The sequence below is a fragment of the Anser anser genome (assembly GCF_964211835.1).
Source record: "Anser anser genome assembly, chromosome: 3".
In the NCBI taxonomy this organism is placed as follows: domain Eukaryota; kingdom Metazoa; phylum Chordata; class Aves; order Anseriformes; family Anatidae; genus Anser; species Anser anser.
In genome coordinates this window covers 40,113,740-40,131,979 of record NC_139722.1, presented here as the reverse complement: position 1 = coordinate 40,131,979, position 18,240 = coordinate 40,113,740, and the positions used below count along the sequence as shown (strand labels likewise).

The 18,240-nt window shown below is 43.8% G+C and overlaps 1 protein-coding gene and 1 long non-coding RNA gene across 4 annotated transcripts in view; one reads left to right on the top strand and one right to left on the bottom strand.

The window, feature by feature from the left end:
• Positions 1 to 10,012, bottom strand: LOC310897660. 2 transcript variants are annotated; one of them, XR_014582464.1, is made up of 3 exons: positions 7,581 to 10,012; positions 6,695 to 6,923; positions 1 to 2,836 (listed from the first exon to the last, which is right to left on the bottom strand). It is a non-coding gene; the product is annotated as an uncharacterized lncRNA (long non-coding RNA). The 2 variants fall into 2 exon arrangements; XR_014582465.1 differs by lacking the exon at positions 1 to 2,836 and adding an exon at positions 5,395 to 6,179.
• The window catches only part of LOC310897656 (gamma-aminobutyric acid receptor subunit rho-1), a 40,197-nt gene extending 23,752 nt beyond the window's left edge, over positions 1 to 16,445 (top strand). For both annotated transcript variants that reach the window (XM_083831494.1, XM_083831493.1), the window contains 8 exons: positions 3,799 to 3,908; positions 5,236 to 5,303; positions 6,674 to 6,897; positions 9,206 to 9,288; positions 9,991 to 10,131; positions 10,606 to 10,758; positions 12,111 to 12,307; positions 13,179 to 16,445. In XM_083831494.1, the coding sequence (XP_083687620.1) occupies positions 3,799 to 3,908; positions 5,236 to 5,303; positions 6,674 to 6,897; positions 9,206 to 9,288; positions 9,991 to 10,131; positions 10,606 to 10,758; positions 12,111 to 12,307; positions 13,179 to 13,466 (1,264 nt within the window). In that variant the 3' untranslated portion in view covers positions 13,467 to 16,445. The remainder of the gene's footprint in view (positions 1 to 3,798; positions 3,909 to 5,235; positions 5,304 to 6,673; positions 6,898 to 9,205; positions 9,289 to 9,990; positions 10,132 to 10,605; positions 10,759 to 12,110; positions 12,308 to 13,178) is intronic.
• Positions 16,446 to 18,240: the final 1,795 nt, after the last annotated feature.

Genomic DNA, 18,240 nt, shown 5'->3' with positions numbered 1-18,240 from the left:
GAGGGAAGCAAAATCGTCCGAGGCTGTAAAGAGTCTAGCACACAGGCCATAAATAGGAGTCATGCTGTTAACGGGGTCGAGCAAGAGCTGGGGGGACGCCAAGCTCCCCTCGTGGAGCCAGAGCTGGATACCACAGCCATTTTGTGCGGCCCTTTGGCTCCGCACCGCAGTGCTGCGTGATTTGTGTCAGGCACGGGGCAGTATTTAGGTCATGTATAATCCCCTCTACCCGGGTCACTACTGCGGCCACTGGTGCCTGCCTGGCACGGTCAGACATCCGACAATTTGGGGCTGTCCGGCGAGGGCCACACAGTGCAGGGAAGCAGCACAACCCAAAACCCCATCCTCCTCCAGAGCTGCAGAGCCCAGAACTTCCAGTACAACCAGCCTGACTTCCACTGTCACCTCTCAGGCATGTTTCCCTTTTCAGAAGTGAAAAAAATGTAAATTACACCACTTTGGGGAACACTCCCCCCCCACCCCTCAATTTATTTTTAAACTGACCTACCAGACTCATGACAAATCCAGTTGTTTTACTTGAAAGACATTTTGACTTTTTCTCTACTCTCTACATCAGTACAGAAGCAAAATTAAAAAAAAAAATGAGGTGGAAAAAAACCACATAGCTTTAATCTTCAGAAAGGAAAATACTTCAGATTTAAACATGGTTTCTGGCAGGACAGAGCATTTTCATTTTTCTATTCTGATTGCATTTCTGGCTTCTTCACCAAGCTGTAAATGTGAAAGTTTCAAAGGGAGGAAAAAACCAAACAAACACAGATCCTCATTCTTTTTCATAAAACAAAATAAAAACTATTGGTTTAACAGCTTTATTTAAAATAGACATCAACATTAATTTTTCCTCACTTTTTTACCAGAAAATAGAAAATAGAATCACTACTCAAGATTAAAATATTTTCTCTTATCAGCTTTTTACAGATTTTGGAGTTTACACGTTTTCAGAATGAGCCACTGTAATAAAGGTGTGGCCAAAAAATTAAGATGAACAAAAATGATTTCCATTATCACAGCCATAGAATCATAGAATCATTAGGGTTGGAAGAGACCTCCAAGATCATCTGGTCCAACCATCCCCCTACCACCAATGTCACCCACTGAACCATGTCCCTAAGCACCACGTCCAATCTTTCCTTAAACACCCCCAGGGATGGTGACGCTACCACCTCCCTGGGCACCACGTTCATAGTTCAAAACTGAACAGCAGGGTTCAGTGACAGGAAAATATAAATAAATAAAACCACCCTAGCCATTAAATATAGGAATAAGGACTGGGAAAAAGCCCTCATATATTCCCAGTAATGCCATTCCTGCTCATATAAAAGGGCACACAAAAGTTAAGTGAAATGTAGTACTAAAAAATATTCCCCTTATATTTCCAATTAAACGATTTTTAGGAAGATTACAAATGTGACAGACAAAGGCCAGAATGCTGATATAGTAGAGTTAGGTGCCCATGAAGTATTTGTCGAAGACTCAGGAGATATGGCTAAAACATATCACTAGACAGTATCATGCAAATGAATAACATCCACTGTAACCAGATTAAAAACGGGGGAGTTGGTGTCTCAGAATCTCATTGCAGATTTAAGACTATTTCTGAGCAAGCAGTTTAAAACAGAATTGTGAAGAAATGTATTATCATCTGCTGGTATTCAGTATCTTTAGTAGCAGGCTGATAAGACCCATGAAACAATTACTAGTTAATCTTACAAAGAACACAAAACTTAGTGGAGAAGCAAATAATTGTAGGATTGGTCAGTCATCCCAAAAAAACCTAAGCCATAGACTATTTGGGCAACACGCTGAATGCATGAGGTCGTTAGGCATGAAGCATGTCGGTCCCCAAGGATGAGGAGGTGTGCACTATGGAAGGAAGTAGCCCATGAAATGCATCATTTATGAGCACAAATGAAAGTGGGGAGCAAGGAAGTGTGTGTATCACCTTGTGTGAAACAGGAGGAGTAATGTTCAGTCCCTAAAAGCCAGTGCCGTGCTCCTTCCCTCCGTGTGGAGCCGCTCTGCATGGCTCCCCACCCCACTGCTCGCCCTTCCCTCTGCCCGTGTCAGGGAGAAAAGTGCCTTTCTGAGCGCTGATGATCTTCTTGAATGCCTGAGGTTTTGCCAGTGACCTGGTAATAACACTCCTCTGTCTTGACTGCGTATAAACGTTCCCTAATGCATACCTAAAATCCCATGGCTCTTTCCACAGCTTAGAGTTGTGGCCTCTGTCTGATACGCCACTAACTCCCTTTCTGCTCTGTCATCGCCTGACCATCGCGGTTCCTAGGTGAACCTTTTGGTATTAAACACTTCTGTGGTACTTAATTGCACCCTGTACCTGCTACTTTATTTTTCCAGTTCACCTGTTTCTTTCTGGATTTTAACAAATAGAAATAATCTGATAAGAGCTATGAAAATATTTCAATATCTGGAAAATTAACTTTTCATCAAGACAGGAAAAATGCAGCGTATTCATTGTTAACAGAAAGTTTAGAAATTCTTTTATTTTGGCTTGCAGGCTTCAAATTTCTGCAGTCGCTTTTATTTAACAAAACAAGGGCAAAATAGGGGCAAAATGCCATGCAAAGAGGCTGAATTAAACAAATTTAGTGTAGAAGCAGCACCTTTTAAAATGCCTTAGGGATAAGTAATGACTTGAAGAACTCATCAGTGGATGTAGATGAATCATAACTCCTAGAAATTACTAAATTAGGACTGACCAGGTCTCAAAAAACCTCAGGGCTTCAGGGAGGAGTCACTGGTAACACTTCTGGTCCCTGTTGGGAGATTGTTGCATTGGTTTCTTGGGGTACAACTGCCAATGAGAAGTACAGCATGGTTAGGCATTTAGGACAAGTTTTATCACAGGAAAATATTCCCTGTCAACTTTCTTTGTTTTTCTGGGTTTGTTTAATCTATTGCTGACGTGTCTTCTGCGTAGTCAGACAAGTGCCTCTTGGAACATTTCATCTTTTTTCAAACTAAGAAACAGCAAAGCCTTCCCTCTGGAGCTCCCCTGCTGCCCTAGCAGCTGCTGTGTGGCTGCAGGGAGTGCAGGAAGGCTCCGCTTACATGGCTGGGCAGCAGAAGAGGTGCTGCAGCTTCTGTCCCACCCAAAGGTCTGGGGAGCCAAATAGAGCTTTTCAACCCCAGAAGTGGATTTGGTAGAGGAGCAAAGCATCCTCTGCCCAGCGTTCAGTGCAGCTCTAGCAGCCTCCGCAAGGACCATCCCAGACTCTAGTCTTTAATGCTCCTTTTTATCTTCGTTAGAAATCTGGAGCAGGAGCTAATCACTTTATCCCCAGTTAGGGGATGGCCTGCCTCCTGGCCTGGTTCCCAGCCTATCTCCATTTTGTTCCTGGGCAACAGCCAGTAGCTTATTTTATGTATTGTTTCCCTAATTCCTGGCCTGTCAGAAATCAATGTCAGAAAACTTCCTCTTTATTTTTCATTTCCCCGCTTAACCACACGCACACTACTTCTCCAGCCCATATATGTGAATGATTGTATCCAAACTGTGTGATAAGCCCAGACGATTTTATAGACACAAACCAAATGTTCTCGCAGAGTGCCAGAGTTATGACAGGTTCCTAAGCGTTCTGTGCTGGGTGTGGGAGACATTTGGTAATCACATGCTGCCAACTACTGCAAGCACTCGCGTGGCCGTAGCTTAAGGGGTAAATGAGCACAGGCAGGTTCTGGTTTTAGGACTGAAGTGGGTGTGTGCTTCTCGCAGGCACCGTGCAGGACTTACTAGCTGTGTTTCTCTCTTCCCAGTAGCCCAATCCTGAAACGAAGCCCTGACATCACCAAATCTCCACTGACAAAGTCAGAACAGCTGCTGCGAATAGATGACCATGACTTCAGCATGAGACCAGGTTTTGGAGGTATGACAAGTGCACATTTGTTATTGTTCCTATTTTACACCATCACTTCTTTTTTAGCATGTAGTCAGGCCAACAAGCAGATTGACAGGCAGAGCCTTTTCTGTCTCTAACTTTTATTTTTGTTGTGAATTCATGACATGCTCAGGGGGATAGAGGTAAAGGAAAGTAGTCTTCTTCCTTGGGTGAACAAATGGCTTAGTCAAACTCATTGAATTGTAGTTAGAGGCAATTTAATATTCCTGGTATTCAGTGGCACTTTCTTCTGACAAAATCTACAAATACACCTTACGTGTATTCCTGGATGACGGGGAAATTCTACAAACCTGGCTTCCTCTGGCAATTCGTATGCATAATCAAATCAAGTGCCATGCTTGCTGACCTGGCTATGTCATTTATAACACAAAAGAAAATATTTTGACTGCTCTGTGTTAGTGCTTGCTCACAGTTTTGTGGCTGTGCTGTACAGAAAGCTAAGCTTTCAGGGAAAAAGGATGAAGGGGAACACACTTTCTTTCAGCCTGTGGATTAGAGAATGTTGTAATTTATCTACCCTTTCTGTTTGACAGATGGTCATTCAAATCCAGGATACCATTATATACTCTGATGGAAGAAGGTTTTATTGCTAAATGCTCAATATACCAAACACTAACACGTTCAATTAATTTAAAAAGGTTTCAGTTTCATAGCAGTCCACTAATGTGAGTATTATTTATCTTGACAGATCTCCTGTACTGTAATTGCCAGAGGTATGCGAGGGGCTAGTCAAAGCCTGGAGGAGAGAAACACGAGGTCACAGCCAGACCTTTCCCCCTGGGAGCCCCGGGTTCAGTGGCACACACCTGTGTGCTGTAATGCAGCCCTGTCCATCACCCTGTCTTTTCCAGCCAAGCACCGAGTGGTGTGAAAGCCAAATACATGGAGCAGTTCTCAGGGGTGGTATTAGCCTGAGAGGGGAGCAGAGGACGTGAGGGAAAAAATTGGAGTAACTCTCCCACATCCCCTTAGCTGTGCCATCGCTGCTCTCTTTGTGAATGGGAGCTCTGCAGGGCATCCGTCTGGTGAGCTTTAGCCTTGAGCACTAGAGACATTACTGTTAAATTTTGAAGGAATGTAAGATGTAACAGTAAAAGGAGTAGGTCAGTCTCATTGCTGATTTTGATTGTTATTAGCAGGCTTTTGTTATGAATGCCAATTGTTTCTACTTGTAATTAGTTTTCTGTTATTTCTATATCAGACTGAACATCTGATTTAATTTCTAAGATGTGAGAGGCTGAGGATTACTTTTCTCGCCAGGTTTATACTTTCTCAACTCTTGTTTTCTTTCCAGGCCCTGCAATTCCTGTTGGGGTGGATGTCCAAGTTGAAAGTCTGGACAGCATTTCTGAGGTGGATATGGTAAGTGTCACAGAAGGGCTGAGGCTGTGTGGGACAGCCAGAGAACATTTAGCCCAAAGTTCTGCTGAGAGCAGCGTCAGATAGAGTGGGCTTCTTGAGGCTTTGTCTGTTGGGCTTGAATACCTCCAAGGATGGAGACTCCGCAGCCTCCTGGGCACATTACTTGACTTGAATATGCCAACAATTACTTCCACTGACTCAGGCTATCATTTCATCCCTCTAAATGTCTTGAAGCAGAAGGAATAAAAGCTAATCTGACATTTTCTTTTCTCTAAGACAAAATGATACAACACTGCCAGAATTGCCCCAAAGGATTTGGATTTTTACATTTTCTTATGAACTGAAAGCATATAAAAGCTCTGAGGAGACTAATTAATGTGTTAAGTTTAGGGCACTTTGATACACTGCAGACGAGGTTTCACATTGACCGTGCTCTGAAGCAGTCAGGGCCCAGCTCGCTCCCAGCCAGAAGCCATGTAGTCATCCTAAAATCTGCACTGGTTCAGACTGGTAAGTTCTGCTTTCAGCAGAATGAGCAACAGCACAGAAAAATTCATGAGAGTGTATCTGTCATGTGGCAGCACCACCATGAGAAAAGAAATACCCACCACTTCAATGTCACCTCACATCAAAGGAAAGGTTACCCCTTTCAACGAGTTACCCACCTCACTGGGAAGTGCGTGGTCATAAGAGGGCAGGAGTTTTCAGAGGGCAGAAGTTTCTCCAGAGTCTGCCTTTGGCTCGTTAGCAGTTGTGACACCCCTGCTGTGTGCTGGGGATCAGTGTAAGGCTTCGTCAGCCTGTCCTGAATCTTCATCCTGACGCTAAAGTAGTATTTCAGGGGCATGGAGGACTGATGCTGGCACTCTGCACAGGCTAAATCCATAACAACAACAACATCAACAACAATCACTTTCTTTTTTAAGAAAGCATTACGATTTTGAGGGACTTCCTCAGGCTTTTGAATACTGCTCCTGCTCCTCATGTACCATCAGGCTGCAACACACAGCAACACGGGAGAAGTGCTGTGTATCACTTTAGGTTTAAAAAAATCATTCAGGGTCAATTTTGGCTATTGACAAAATAATGACGGAAAATACGTTTTATTGCCAGAATCGATTATTTTTAACTCATGCAGCCTTGTATAAGAGACTATGGTAATATTTTACATTACACTCTAAGACAGCGTGCTTATAAACACTTGTGCATGACTTTATCATCAGATAGACGAGGGATTCCCTTGAAATAAGTAAAAAAGCAAACCCAAACCCTCAGGAACAGTACTTTGTACTGTGCAGTTTGTACCAGAGAAGAGAAATCATTGCTATGCTGACAAGGCATGAGCTGTGACACAAACCTGTTTGTTGCAGGACTTCACCATGACGCTTTACCTGAGACACTACTGGAAAGACGAGAGGCTGTCCTTCCCCAGCACCAACAACCAAAGCATGACGTTTGACGGCAGGCTGGTGAAGAAGATCTGGGTCCCTGACATGTTCTTTGTGCACTCCAAGCGCTCCTTCATCCACGACACCACCACGGACAACGTCATGCTGCGGGTCCAGCCAGATGGGAAGGTACTTTATAGCCTCAGGTAAAAGTGCATTCGGTCAGTGTGAGCTATTAGTGGTATGGAACAGAAAGTGCTTTAATTGATTCCTGTATTTCATTTTTGCATGACTTCACACTAAAAAAAATTACAAGTGTGAATGCATTGGCTAGCCACCAACATCAGGAAGAATAGGCCCCTTCCTTCAACATAAGAAAAAATGCTCATGTGTACCACAGGGAGGACAACTGGCCATGGCAAGAAGCCAATTTCTGTGCCAACGTTGCTGGTTCCTGCCACCAGCATCCCTTTACCTTCACTGTACAACAAAGTCCCTGCGCCTAGCAAAATGTGTAATTACTATTCTTACAGGTAATTATGAAGAAGTATAAATCATACTGAATACAGGTTCAGCTTTATGCTAAGCAGCAAAACACAGCATCCTTCAGCACATGAAGTAACAAGTTCCCTTCCCTTCCCTTCCCTTCCCTTCCCTTCCCTTCCCTTCCCTTCCCTTCCCTTCCCTTCCCTTCCCTTCCCTTCCCTTCCCTTCCCTTCCCTTCCCTTCCCTTCCCTTCCCTTCCCTTCCCTTCCCTTCCCTTCCCTTCCCTTCCCTTCCCTTCCCTTCCCTTCCCTTCCCTTCCCTTCCCTTCCCTTTTTTCCACAGCACTGATCTCAAGTTTCAAACACAAAACAGATTTCTCAGTAAAGAGTTGAACATTACTGACCATACGTCTGAAGATTATTAAAACAGGATTTTTTTCTTTCTGTTACTTTCACGCTTGGAGGCGCTAAGTGAGGAGCATCTGTCCATCTCCAGAAGAAACTAAAATCAGTGCTGCAGCTTTTCCTGTCTGCAGCTCCATTCAGTTAGAAAACAAGTACTGCCAAATGACCCATAAAAACCTATGAGAGAGGAAATTGCTGTACAATAGTCTGATGCAAGAATGTCAACATCAGCTCCATAGCAAAGAAATAGCAAAACATGTGATAAATAAACCAACCAGCAGCTAGATAGCATATTCTGAAGGACAAAAAAGGAAGGAAAATCTGCCTGAGAGGGGGGTTAGTAGCACCAAGATGCACGGAGTTAACTTCAGCTAATGATAAGGCTGCAGAACATGCTGCTTGGGATGGTTGTGGAGGCCCTTAAGGGCACGTTAGACAACAACCTTCATGAGTGTCAGAGCTGAGCCTGCCATGAGGCGAGGAGCTCAGCTCCTCAGCCTGCCAAGGCATCTTTCCTTTTATGAAAGGAAACAGTACCAGAAATTGCCAGGCCTGGGGGTATCGGTGTGACAGGAATTTTCTTGTTCTATGATATTTTTGTCGTACTGTTCACTGGGAGTCACAGCCTGGGCAGTGTCAGCCTTCTCATTATTAAATATTTTGGTTTTTCCCTTGGTGTCTGCCTTTTTAAGGTTCTTGCCAGAGGTTGTCTTCTGTTTCCTTGGAAAAAGCAGTAGACCTCGCTGGCACCTAAACAACAAATCTGTGCCAAGCAGTTTGACTCGGAGACAAAGTACAGATAGGAAAGCAACATCACTGTGAACCCACACACGCATAAAGACTGCTAACATAAGGGGATGCATCTTGTTTTTATTGCTATGTGACAGATGTCTGTCTGTCTTTAACCCTGCTATCATTCATTAAGTCTTTCCCCATTACAATTTATGTTTTTCTTTTCGTTTGCTTCCCCGGAGTTCAAGCCAGTTGAGTCAAGATTTATGGTTGCTTTCAGTGCAAACACAAAATAATGCCGTTAAAAACGACATAATCAGACTACGGCAAGAGCAGAGCTTTTGATGTATGGAGCAGAGCATGTCGGCAGTCTCGGTTGCGTGCCAGCCCCAGCCCTGAGTCGAGGCACTGCCTGTGCCCTCTGGTGGCTGGCACCCATGGGTGACCACCGAGCTTTCACTGAGCTGCTGGAAATCGTGGGGCATGGAGAAACCTACCTGCGTCCTTCACACCACTAGGATGGCTTCGATAAACCTAAATTACTTTAAAATATAAAGCATCTGTTGAAAGTACAGATCTCTGCGGAGAGGTGTTTGCTGACAGACAAAAGGGGAAAATTGCCCTCTCTGTCCTTTCCTATTCTCCAATAATTGTGTCCCCTAGTAGCCGTTTATTGTGGCTTAACTCTCCAACCACCTTTGCTAACACTGGTTTACTGAGAAGAAAAAAAAATGGCTTTAACTTCAGTGGTATGGTTTTAGCTGAATGGAAGGTGTTCATTTTCAGTGGACTGTTACTGGCCAGGTGCTTAAAAAACAAACCAGCAGCTTTACTCCTTTTCAGTCACATAAGAAGTCAAGTTTTTAATGATTTTTTTTTTAATTATTCCTAGAGTTACAGTAACAGCAATGTGCAACATGGATTTTAGTCGCTTTCCCCTGGACACACAGACGTGTTCCCTGGAGATTGAAAGCTGTAAGTAAAGCGGAGGCACAGGGGAGTCAAGTGCTGCACCCCATGGGCACCCAAACTGCGTTTAATTACATCAACAAGCAGCTGCCACATTCGTGAGAGCTCTAACCAAAGTCAGTGAGCTCCAACTCTGAGAAAAACTCCCTACCCGATTTTTTTCGCTAGAATTAGACAGGTTTTGCAACAAAGTAGTGTTTGCAAATGCTAGCTGTGAGTACCATTTTGCCGGTGCCCCTAAAAGCCAGCCAGGCTGCCCTGCTGCCAACCCATCCCCAGAGGGCATCGGGACACTCGCCTGTAGGTTGGTGGTGTCCAGCAGCACCCGCTTGCCCCGGTACCTTCCTGCACCACAGATCTTAAACACATAAATACAAGGCCCTGCGCCCTCCCTGTGCACCATCTGTTCATCTGTGGTGCAGAAACCATGACGGGGCAGTGGTATTAATCACCTTCTCTTTACGTTTCTTATGTCTATGTGATATAAACCCAATTTTTACCCACAGGTGGCTCCTTTGTCCTCTGTATTTCATACAGAGACATTATAAACTTCCAGCTTTTCAGGAGGTTTTTCTTCTCCTTCTTAAGTTTCCAATATGGAATCATAATCTTAATTCTGTTTTAAAACAGTTTTTATTACACCTGGGCTGTAGGTGCAATAGTGGCTGGTTCTGTGGCACTGCACTGAGGTTTGCTCTGCTCCCTTAGATGCCTACACCGAAGATGACCTCATGCTCTACTGGAAGAATGGGAATGATTCCCTAAAAACAGATGAGAGGATATCTCTGTCCCAGTTCCTGATCCAGGAGTTTCACACCACCACAAAGCTTGCCTTTTACAGCAGCACAGGTGGGTACCAGAGTGCTTGGCAGAGAGCAGGCCACGGGGAAGGGGTGAAGACTCTTGGCCTTGGCTGTGGAGAATTGTCCATCGGGAGGTCCCCCTGGGTCCCACCAGACCCACCTCTCTTCCATGCCAACGTGTCTCCTACAAGATGCCAGGTATCCCTGACACAGACATACATCTTTATGGTGAGGTACTCTAGAAAGGCAATACCTCTCCAAGATCGTACCAGGCCTTAATGTGAATTCAAGTCCCAGAGTGAACAGCTTATATAATATTCTCTGAAGGTATGATCCTGTTGAGATACTTTGACTATGATAGTTGGTTCACTGAGGAGTCTGTTCTGTAAACTGCAACGATCTGTGGTTATTAATTGTTTTCCTAAAAGCAAACGTGGCACTGTTCCCCTGATACAGCACGTTATCTGAAAGTAGTTTGATGTCGGTGCGACTTCTGTGTTTCCTTCTCCCTGTCCTACAGGATGGTACAATCGCCTCTACATCAACTTCACCTTGCGCCGGCACATCTTCTTCTTCTTGCTCCAGACCTACTTCCCTGCCACTCTCATGGTTATGCTGTCCTGGGTGTCCTTCTGGATTGATCGCCGAGCAGTTCCTGCCAGAGTCCCTTTAGGTAAAAACACTCTTGGACTCAGCACACCTAAGAGGCAGTTACGTGCAGTTGTGGCCTTGGCCATCACGACAAAATCACCTGTGCTATGCATGCCCCTGCATTGCCTAGTGGCACAGACATCTGCTATGTCACACATTCCCCCCTGGCCTGGGTACCTCTCTCTGTTTGCCCTGCAGTGCCAAGAGAACTGCTTTCCCTGCTCTCACAAGCGTCAGCTGCACCTGGTGCAAATCAGGGAGCAAACGTCATGCTCTGCTTTTATTGCTGTTAGCAGATACGTGGGACACAGAGAGCCAAAATGCCAGTATCCTTCAGAGACTTCAGTGAGCGAGGAGGTGAACATTGCTATTAGCAGCCCTGAAAAAATTCAGTTTATTGAGTTTTTCTGGAGGAGAGAGGGTGGAGGTAACATTAGACAGCCAAGCTACGTTCTTTAACTTGTTAAATAAAATTGCAGTGCAGCGTGAGGGGTACAGCCTTCCCTTCTGAAGCATCCTTCAGACAGATGAAGCCATATACCAGAATAGTCGCCATGGGAGCAGAACTATGTTATGGACATAACTCTTCTAAAGAGGATGCTTTGCCTTTAGCAAAGTGCAATTAGTACATTTGCAGACTTTGAGTCCAAGCTGGCTTCCATTTGTTCCAGGCAACACATCTCAGGGCTTTACTTATTGTTAAAATTATGTTCCTCAGCGGAGAGGAAATAGACATAAAGACAGCAGTGGGCCACAAGAAACATCATCCATTGCCTTGAGACATCATTGAAAGGGAACTTAAAGGTTTGGGCCATGGCTTTTTGAGATGTGGGCACTGCCTTTAGCAGAACTTCTGAGCACCTGGGTACTCCTCTGAATTCAGTCCTTTATACTTACATATATCCAGTCCCTGCTTTTGCTCCAGGAAAGGCGCACACCAGGAGGTGGCTGGTGACTTTCTGTGAGCAGATGGAAAACCCAGGCCTGGCAAACCTGTTGAAAATAGCAGCAGCTTGTGGAGGGGCTGTGGAGGGGCTGAATAGATGCTGCAATACTTGTACTCCCCCAGGGACTGCACATGATGACGGGGTGCAGCCACTGCAGGCTCAAAGCACTGCTGCCTGGCCATGGGAAGGGAGGCTGGTGGTGTGGAGGGAAACCAGAATTAGAGCTGTTCTTACAGAAAAGAAAAGAAAACCCCAGTAAAAATGGGCCTTCTGGACCCTCTCAGGCAGGGAAACTCATCGCACAAATGTGACAAACAATACTGCAAGGTCAATTAAGATGTCAGGAAATTGTAATGGCAGCTGTATTTGTGATGAAAACTCGAGTTTGATCGTGCCTTGTGGGCTCTCTCTGCTGCTGTGTTCCCAGGGATCACCACCGTGCTCACCATGTCCACGATCATCACGGGGGTGAACGCCTCCATGCCGCGTGTTTCCTACATCAAAGCAGTGGACATTTACCTGTGGGTCAGTTTTGTGTTCGTCTTCCTCTCAGTGCTGGAATACGCAGCAGTGAATTACCTGACCACTGTGCAAGAGCGGAAGGAGAGGAAACTCCGGGACAAGGTGAGTTTTTCTATTTCTGATGCAGCATTACGCCACTGAGAAAAAGTGTAGCAAACGTTTGGAAATGTAAAAAAATTGGCAACCACAGTGCGTTGCTCTCAGCTGCCTTGGGAGAATGCAGTGCATGCAAGGAGACAGCAGCAGTGAAGCATTCCTGGTTATAGAGATTTGCTACAGACACCTGACATCCAGGTTCGATGCTCCTTCTTCAGGACCCAAGGGCATTATTTCCCTCAACATGTAGCCCTCCACTGGCTGTATAAATGGGAGAGGTTTTAGGTTTGTCCCTTTACATATTTTTTGTGCATTGAACATCCAAACCTGTGAGAAGCATCACACAGATACCGTGTTTTGGGTTTCAGAAAACACGGCAGATTTCCCACATCTATCTCCATGCAGAGTCTAGACTTACACGCAATGGTCCAAATTTCCTCCTTCTGCCTTAAATTATAACCACCCAAAATTCAGTCTAAGCTCTTCTCTTCAAATGGGCCAAGCCTGATATGTTCCTTGTTGAAGGTTCCCTCTGACTTTCTCTGCTTCAAAGCACAGATCCAACCTTTATTTACAACCTTTATTTACATGTGCTTAGGACCAAGGAACTTTTTCACAGACAGCCCTGCTCTCTCTGTGACAGCGTTGTGTCCAGCAGGCATGACATTACAAAAAAAAAAATAGAAAGAAAAAGGAAAATTTAAAAAAAAAAAAAGAAAGAAAAAGGAAAAAGCTGCTGCCCAGCTCCACTGTCTCATTCTCCTTTTTGTGTCCCAGCAGCCTCAATTCCCCAGGCACGTCTCGCTTTGTAAGGAGAAATGGGATGTGAATATTGGGACATAACTCAGAAACATTCTGCTCTTACCTGTGTCCGCAGCTTCCCTGTACGTGCAGCCTACCTCAGCCCCGGCCCATGATGATGGACGGCAGCTACAACGACGGCGACGTGGGCGAGCTGGGGCACTACGTGTCCGAGAACGGCGACAAGCAAGACAGGATGATGGTGCAGCTGGCGCTGGGGTCCGAGAGGGGCTCGGGCAGGAGGAAAAACCAGAGATACGTCAGCATGCGGATTGACACTCATGCCATTGACAAGTACTCCAGGATAATATTCCCTGGTGCATACATTCTATTTAATTTGATATACTGGTCGATTTTTTCATAAACATCTGTAACTTCCGTAGTCACGGTGTACTGCGACAGTATATGAAGGTACTGTCTCATAGGCTAACAGAAAGAAAATAGAGATTGTTTTAATTTGAAGGAAGATTGATTTTTTCAGGATTTCATTTTTTTATTAGATGCAACTCATCTGTGGCATAAATAACTGTGCAAGTTTCACATTTCAAATAAATATAGGAGATACAATCTAAAACTTTATACTTATTTGAAGCTGTGCTATGTTCCTTCTTGTGCCTCACAGGCCACTGTAAACTATTTTAAGAAGTGACAGTAATTGCCAGCTGCTTATATATGGTGCAACTTCCATTGTGTGCCCCTGAAATCCCAGTTCTTTTAGTACTTGAGCACATGCACACATCTCTGAACTCAACAGACTTACAACATTCAATGCTGATGAATACAAAGAATATGCAAATGGTTGCGTGTTTGCAGGATGAGGTCAGAAACAGCTATTGCAAACACGAAATGTCCAGTACTGGGAAACACTTTGGCAAGGTTATTAATGGCCAAAGCTTGCTTTCACGGCTTAATGCATGTCGTGCTAGCAGTACTGCGCTGATGGAGCCAAGCAGTAGACTCGTGCTATGTCTTGATTGTATTTAAAACAAAGAAGCATTTTCAAGCGGTTTTGATTAACCTTTTAAGACATAACTTGCAATGTACATTTCCTAAGGAATCTTTCAGTCTGAACAAAAGTTGGACTTTCTGTGATGCCAACCAAATCCTCCACAGGACCTCTCCATGGATCTGCTTATTCAGGTCAGTGGGAGTTTTGCTCTTGAGTTTCCTGGGAGAGGAAAAAGATTTCTCTACAAAGTGATCCAGCGAAGACAACTGGGTGTCTACAAAAAGAATGAAACTGCTGCAGGAGAAGCCACTTCTCTCTGAGATAGTCCAGGTGCTACAGGTTGGTACAGGAGAGCTCTGTAACAGCCCGAGTGCTGAGACACTGCTGAAGCCTGTGGAGTCTCGTCCCTGCTAAAGGTGTCGGCGAGTGCACTCACTTCCAGGAAAAGCCTACTCTGCCCAGTTTTAGTACAAGCATAATAGAAGGGTGCTCAACAGGTCACAAAAGCCGGTGTAAGGACTTTGTGTCTGAGTTACTAACATAGCCATGTTAGTAGTAGTAAAGTTACCATGCTGAAAGCTTTGGAACGAAGTGAAAAGGAGCCTCCACCATGAGACGCCTGACCCAAGTCCATCTACCCGACTCTGCTTTCATGCTGGATCCTTCTCCCTGCACCTCCCAGCCCACCATGCCCTTGGAGGAGGCTCAGTACCTTCCAGGGCAGGAGCAAGAAGACAAGGCTGGAGCTGGGGGCACTCAGCACTGACTTAAGTCCCTGCTTGACATCACAGTTCCTGCAGAGCAGCCAGCCAGCATAAATACTCTGGGTGGAAAAGGCAAAATCTGTAATGCAGAAGCAGTAAAATATTTCAGGAAATTAGTTAAGAAAAAAACAAGAATTGGTTCAATATAATCAGGGGTCTTTAAAATAGTAGGAATTTTGAAGGTATCTCACAGAAAAATTGGTCTTTCTGTTGGTCTGCTGCTATGTGTTATCCACCTACGTCTGCACAGCTAACTGCAGCTGTAGGGGTAACAGGACTTCAAACCCATGCACGCTTTGCACAAAGGTTACAAAATTCTGCAGGAACATGTTCTACAGCAACAACGTTATCCCTTACACAGCAGATGCTGTTGTCTTTCATGCGTGTAGCTGCTCTGAGAATAAAACAAAAGCAGTAGTGTCTCCAAAAGGAAAGTGAATCTTACACAAAATCTGCCCTGGACTAACCGATCTGCTACTATAGGCATTATACTTGCTACACTGACATTGCATCTGCTTGAACACTGCTGATTATTGCTTTAATTTCATATTTAAATAATTTTTTTTTTTTTGTAAAAAAAGCCACAGCATTTCTTACAACTGCTAAAAATCAAGAAATGCAAAAAGTACCTACGGTATACTTACAGCCTACACTCCAATGAAATCACAAAAATTACAGTAATTAAAAGACAAAACCAACCACAAGATAGCTTTACTACTGATTCCTACACAGCTTTTTCTTCACATATAGATACCATCTTAGCTTTTTTGCCATGTTTCCTTCTTATTATTCTCCAGTGAGATTTTTCGAGAGATAATTAAAAATGCTTTTTATATATATATATATATATATATTTAAAACCATAAACAATTTAATCAGATGAAAGTAGAAAGATCACCATGGCAAAAGCATCAGCAGTGGCCACCCTCCTTTGTTCTGATGGCAACTTAGCCCACAAATAGCTCCAAGATTTGGGGACTGCTTGCACAGGAATGTATTTAGATCCTCAGTGTTGTAAGAACCCATTTGTCTCCACAGTTATAAGAATAGCATGAACAGGAGTGCCAGATTTTATAGTAAGCTGTCTAGCTTCACAAGGAACATAACGCTGTGTAGTTTGCTGTAGTACTTTACGTTTCTTTATAGGGTCGTTAACCAACATCTGACTGGTATATTAATGAAGATTTTGGACATACACGTGGGAGCTGGGATTTCAAATTCCCTGGATTTCAGTGGGAGATGGGTTTCTAACTTCCCATGGGATTTTGAAAGTTTTCCTCCTGACATATCTTCCTGAACAGATTCCCCATGTCTGGATTTACATTGTTAATTTACTTGTGTTTTATTTTGGAAACTCTAGTGCCTTTTCAGTCTTATATAAATGTGTATATAGATGTATTCTATAAGAACAGGATATGCCATATACAGCCAGTGTTTGCTATTAATGACTGTAATCATTAAACATAACCACATATACAGTTTTTGGACTTTTAACCTTCCAGTGTGTGTGGGTTTGTATCCATTCATAAACACTCTGCTCCTTTTCATTTCCACAGTAAATCAGAGTGGTTTGGTTTTTGGTTTATTTCTAGAACTGCTCAAAATCACAATAAAACTTCACATTTGTACAGCATTGTGCGGTTTTTCCCTTCAAAAGAATGATCTCCGTGAGTTTAAACACGCATGTAAGACCTGTTTGCTCAGGATCTGATGCAGTCAGATACCAAATGTCCTTAAATCCCATGACACCGGGATTTCACAGTAAGAAGCCTGCATGCAAACTCAAAATCACAGAGGAGATGTCATAAAGCTTTCCCCCACAAGACTTTTTGGATGTTACAGTCCTCTCTCTTCTTGCTTAGGGTGATACTCTGCGATATAATTAAGACCGATTTCTCAGAGGTTAACCCAACGCCCGGTCTGGGCTGCTGCTGCCTCTAGAAGTTGAAGTGTATAGGTTGGGCTGTGTGAATCCTGCTTAGACACCAATTCTGCCTGGGAGCACGTCCAGATTAAAAGCTTTGGAGATGGAAGCCTTTAATAGTCTTTAAAGATGTCGGTAAGTGCTGAGAGGGTGAAGCAACAAGAAGGAAACTTCAGTCAGAAACAGGTAGAAGAATGAGGAGGCATGAAGAAAATTCAATTTTCTCCTTTCTTTCCCAGTAATAGGATATTCTCATAATAGTCAAATAGATTTTGGTTTTCTACATTCCATGCCTGAGTGATTCTCTCAGTACAAACCAGAACCAAGCCCCAAGGGTCAAGTAGAATCCCCTGGGACTCCCCTCTCCTGCGCTTGCTCATATGGCAACGTGGGATTTGATGGAGCACTGAAGGAGCAGCAATGAGAAAGGAAAAGCACCGCTGTGCCCACCCCTACGGCTTGTTCCACAGTGGGACATCACATGCTCAAGGCATGAGGGCTGTTCAGAGGCTGAAACGAATCAACGAATCCGTGAAAGCCGACAAATTGTAGGTAGTGAAGCATATTTCATTCTCCAAGAACTGAAAGCATATATAAACCATATACACTACTACAGAGTTTGGGTAAGAAGAGGGATGCATGTTTTGCTCCTTTCATAAAAGCCCTGATACCTTGCACAGCAGTTATGCCACAGTGGCACATCGCAATCTTGCCAGGCTGGCAAATGGAGGTGAGGAAACCCCGCTAATAAAAGCAACGAAATGTGGGTGCTGGCAGCAAAGAACCAGACAGGCTGGCAGACAAAGGCTTTGTGGAAGGCTGCTGCTTTCAGGACCAGGAAATATTAACCATTAGGGAAAGACAGGATATCATATAAATTTACTTCTTTTTAAAGATTATTTAATCCTAAATTTGGTTTGAAGGATGTCTGGATGTCACAAATCCAGTGTTCCAAGTTTTATGAATTCTTCTGGATAACAAGCAACTCACAAAAACCCTTTCATAGTTTTTCTTTAAGCCATAACGATTACAAAGCTAATAATATCATCCACTGTGAACATTTCCTTAGCAAGCATTTGTTTATTATGTTTTACAGAAGCTATTTGGTTTATATACACTATCACACGTCTACAGAAAATGAGTTTTTGATATTAAAAGCCAGCTTAAGGAAATCTTTGCAAATACTTGGGAATCCGAGGTATGCATACAAACCTCAGGATTAGTATATATAACATTTCTAAGCAAATGCAGCCAACATTTCAGTGTAGCGAAAGAACTGGTGGGTTGCAAAAATATTTCCACAAAAAAAAAAAAACCTTAAACTCTACAGCTGTCTCTACAGCTGCTGCTTTAAATTTTGTTACAAGTAAAAGAAAGGTGAAAGTGCCTTCATGGGCTTCAGAAGTTGCTTGGGGTACTTCACCTGTACTGACCTGTTATTTCTGAGCCGTATATTCCTCGGCAAAAGTAATTTCGAAGGGAACTTTGCCTCCCACCTTCT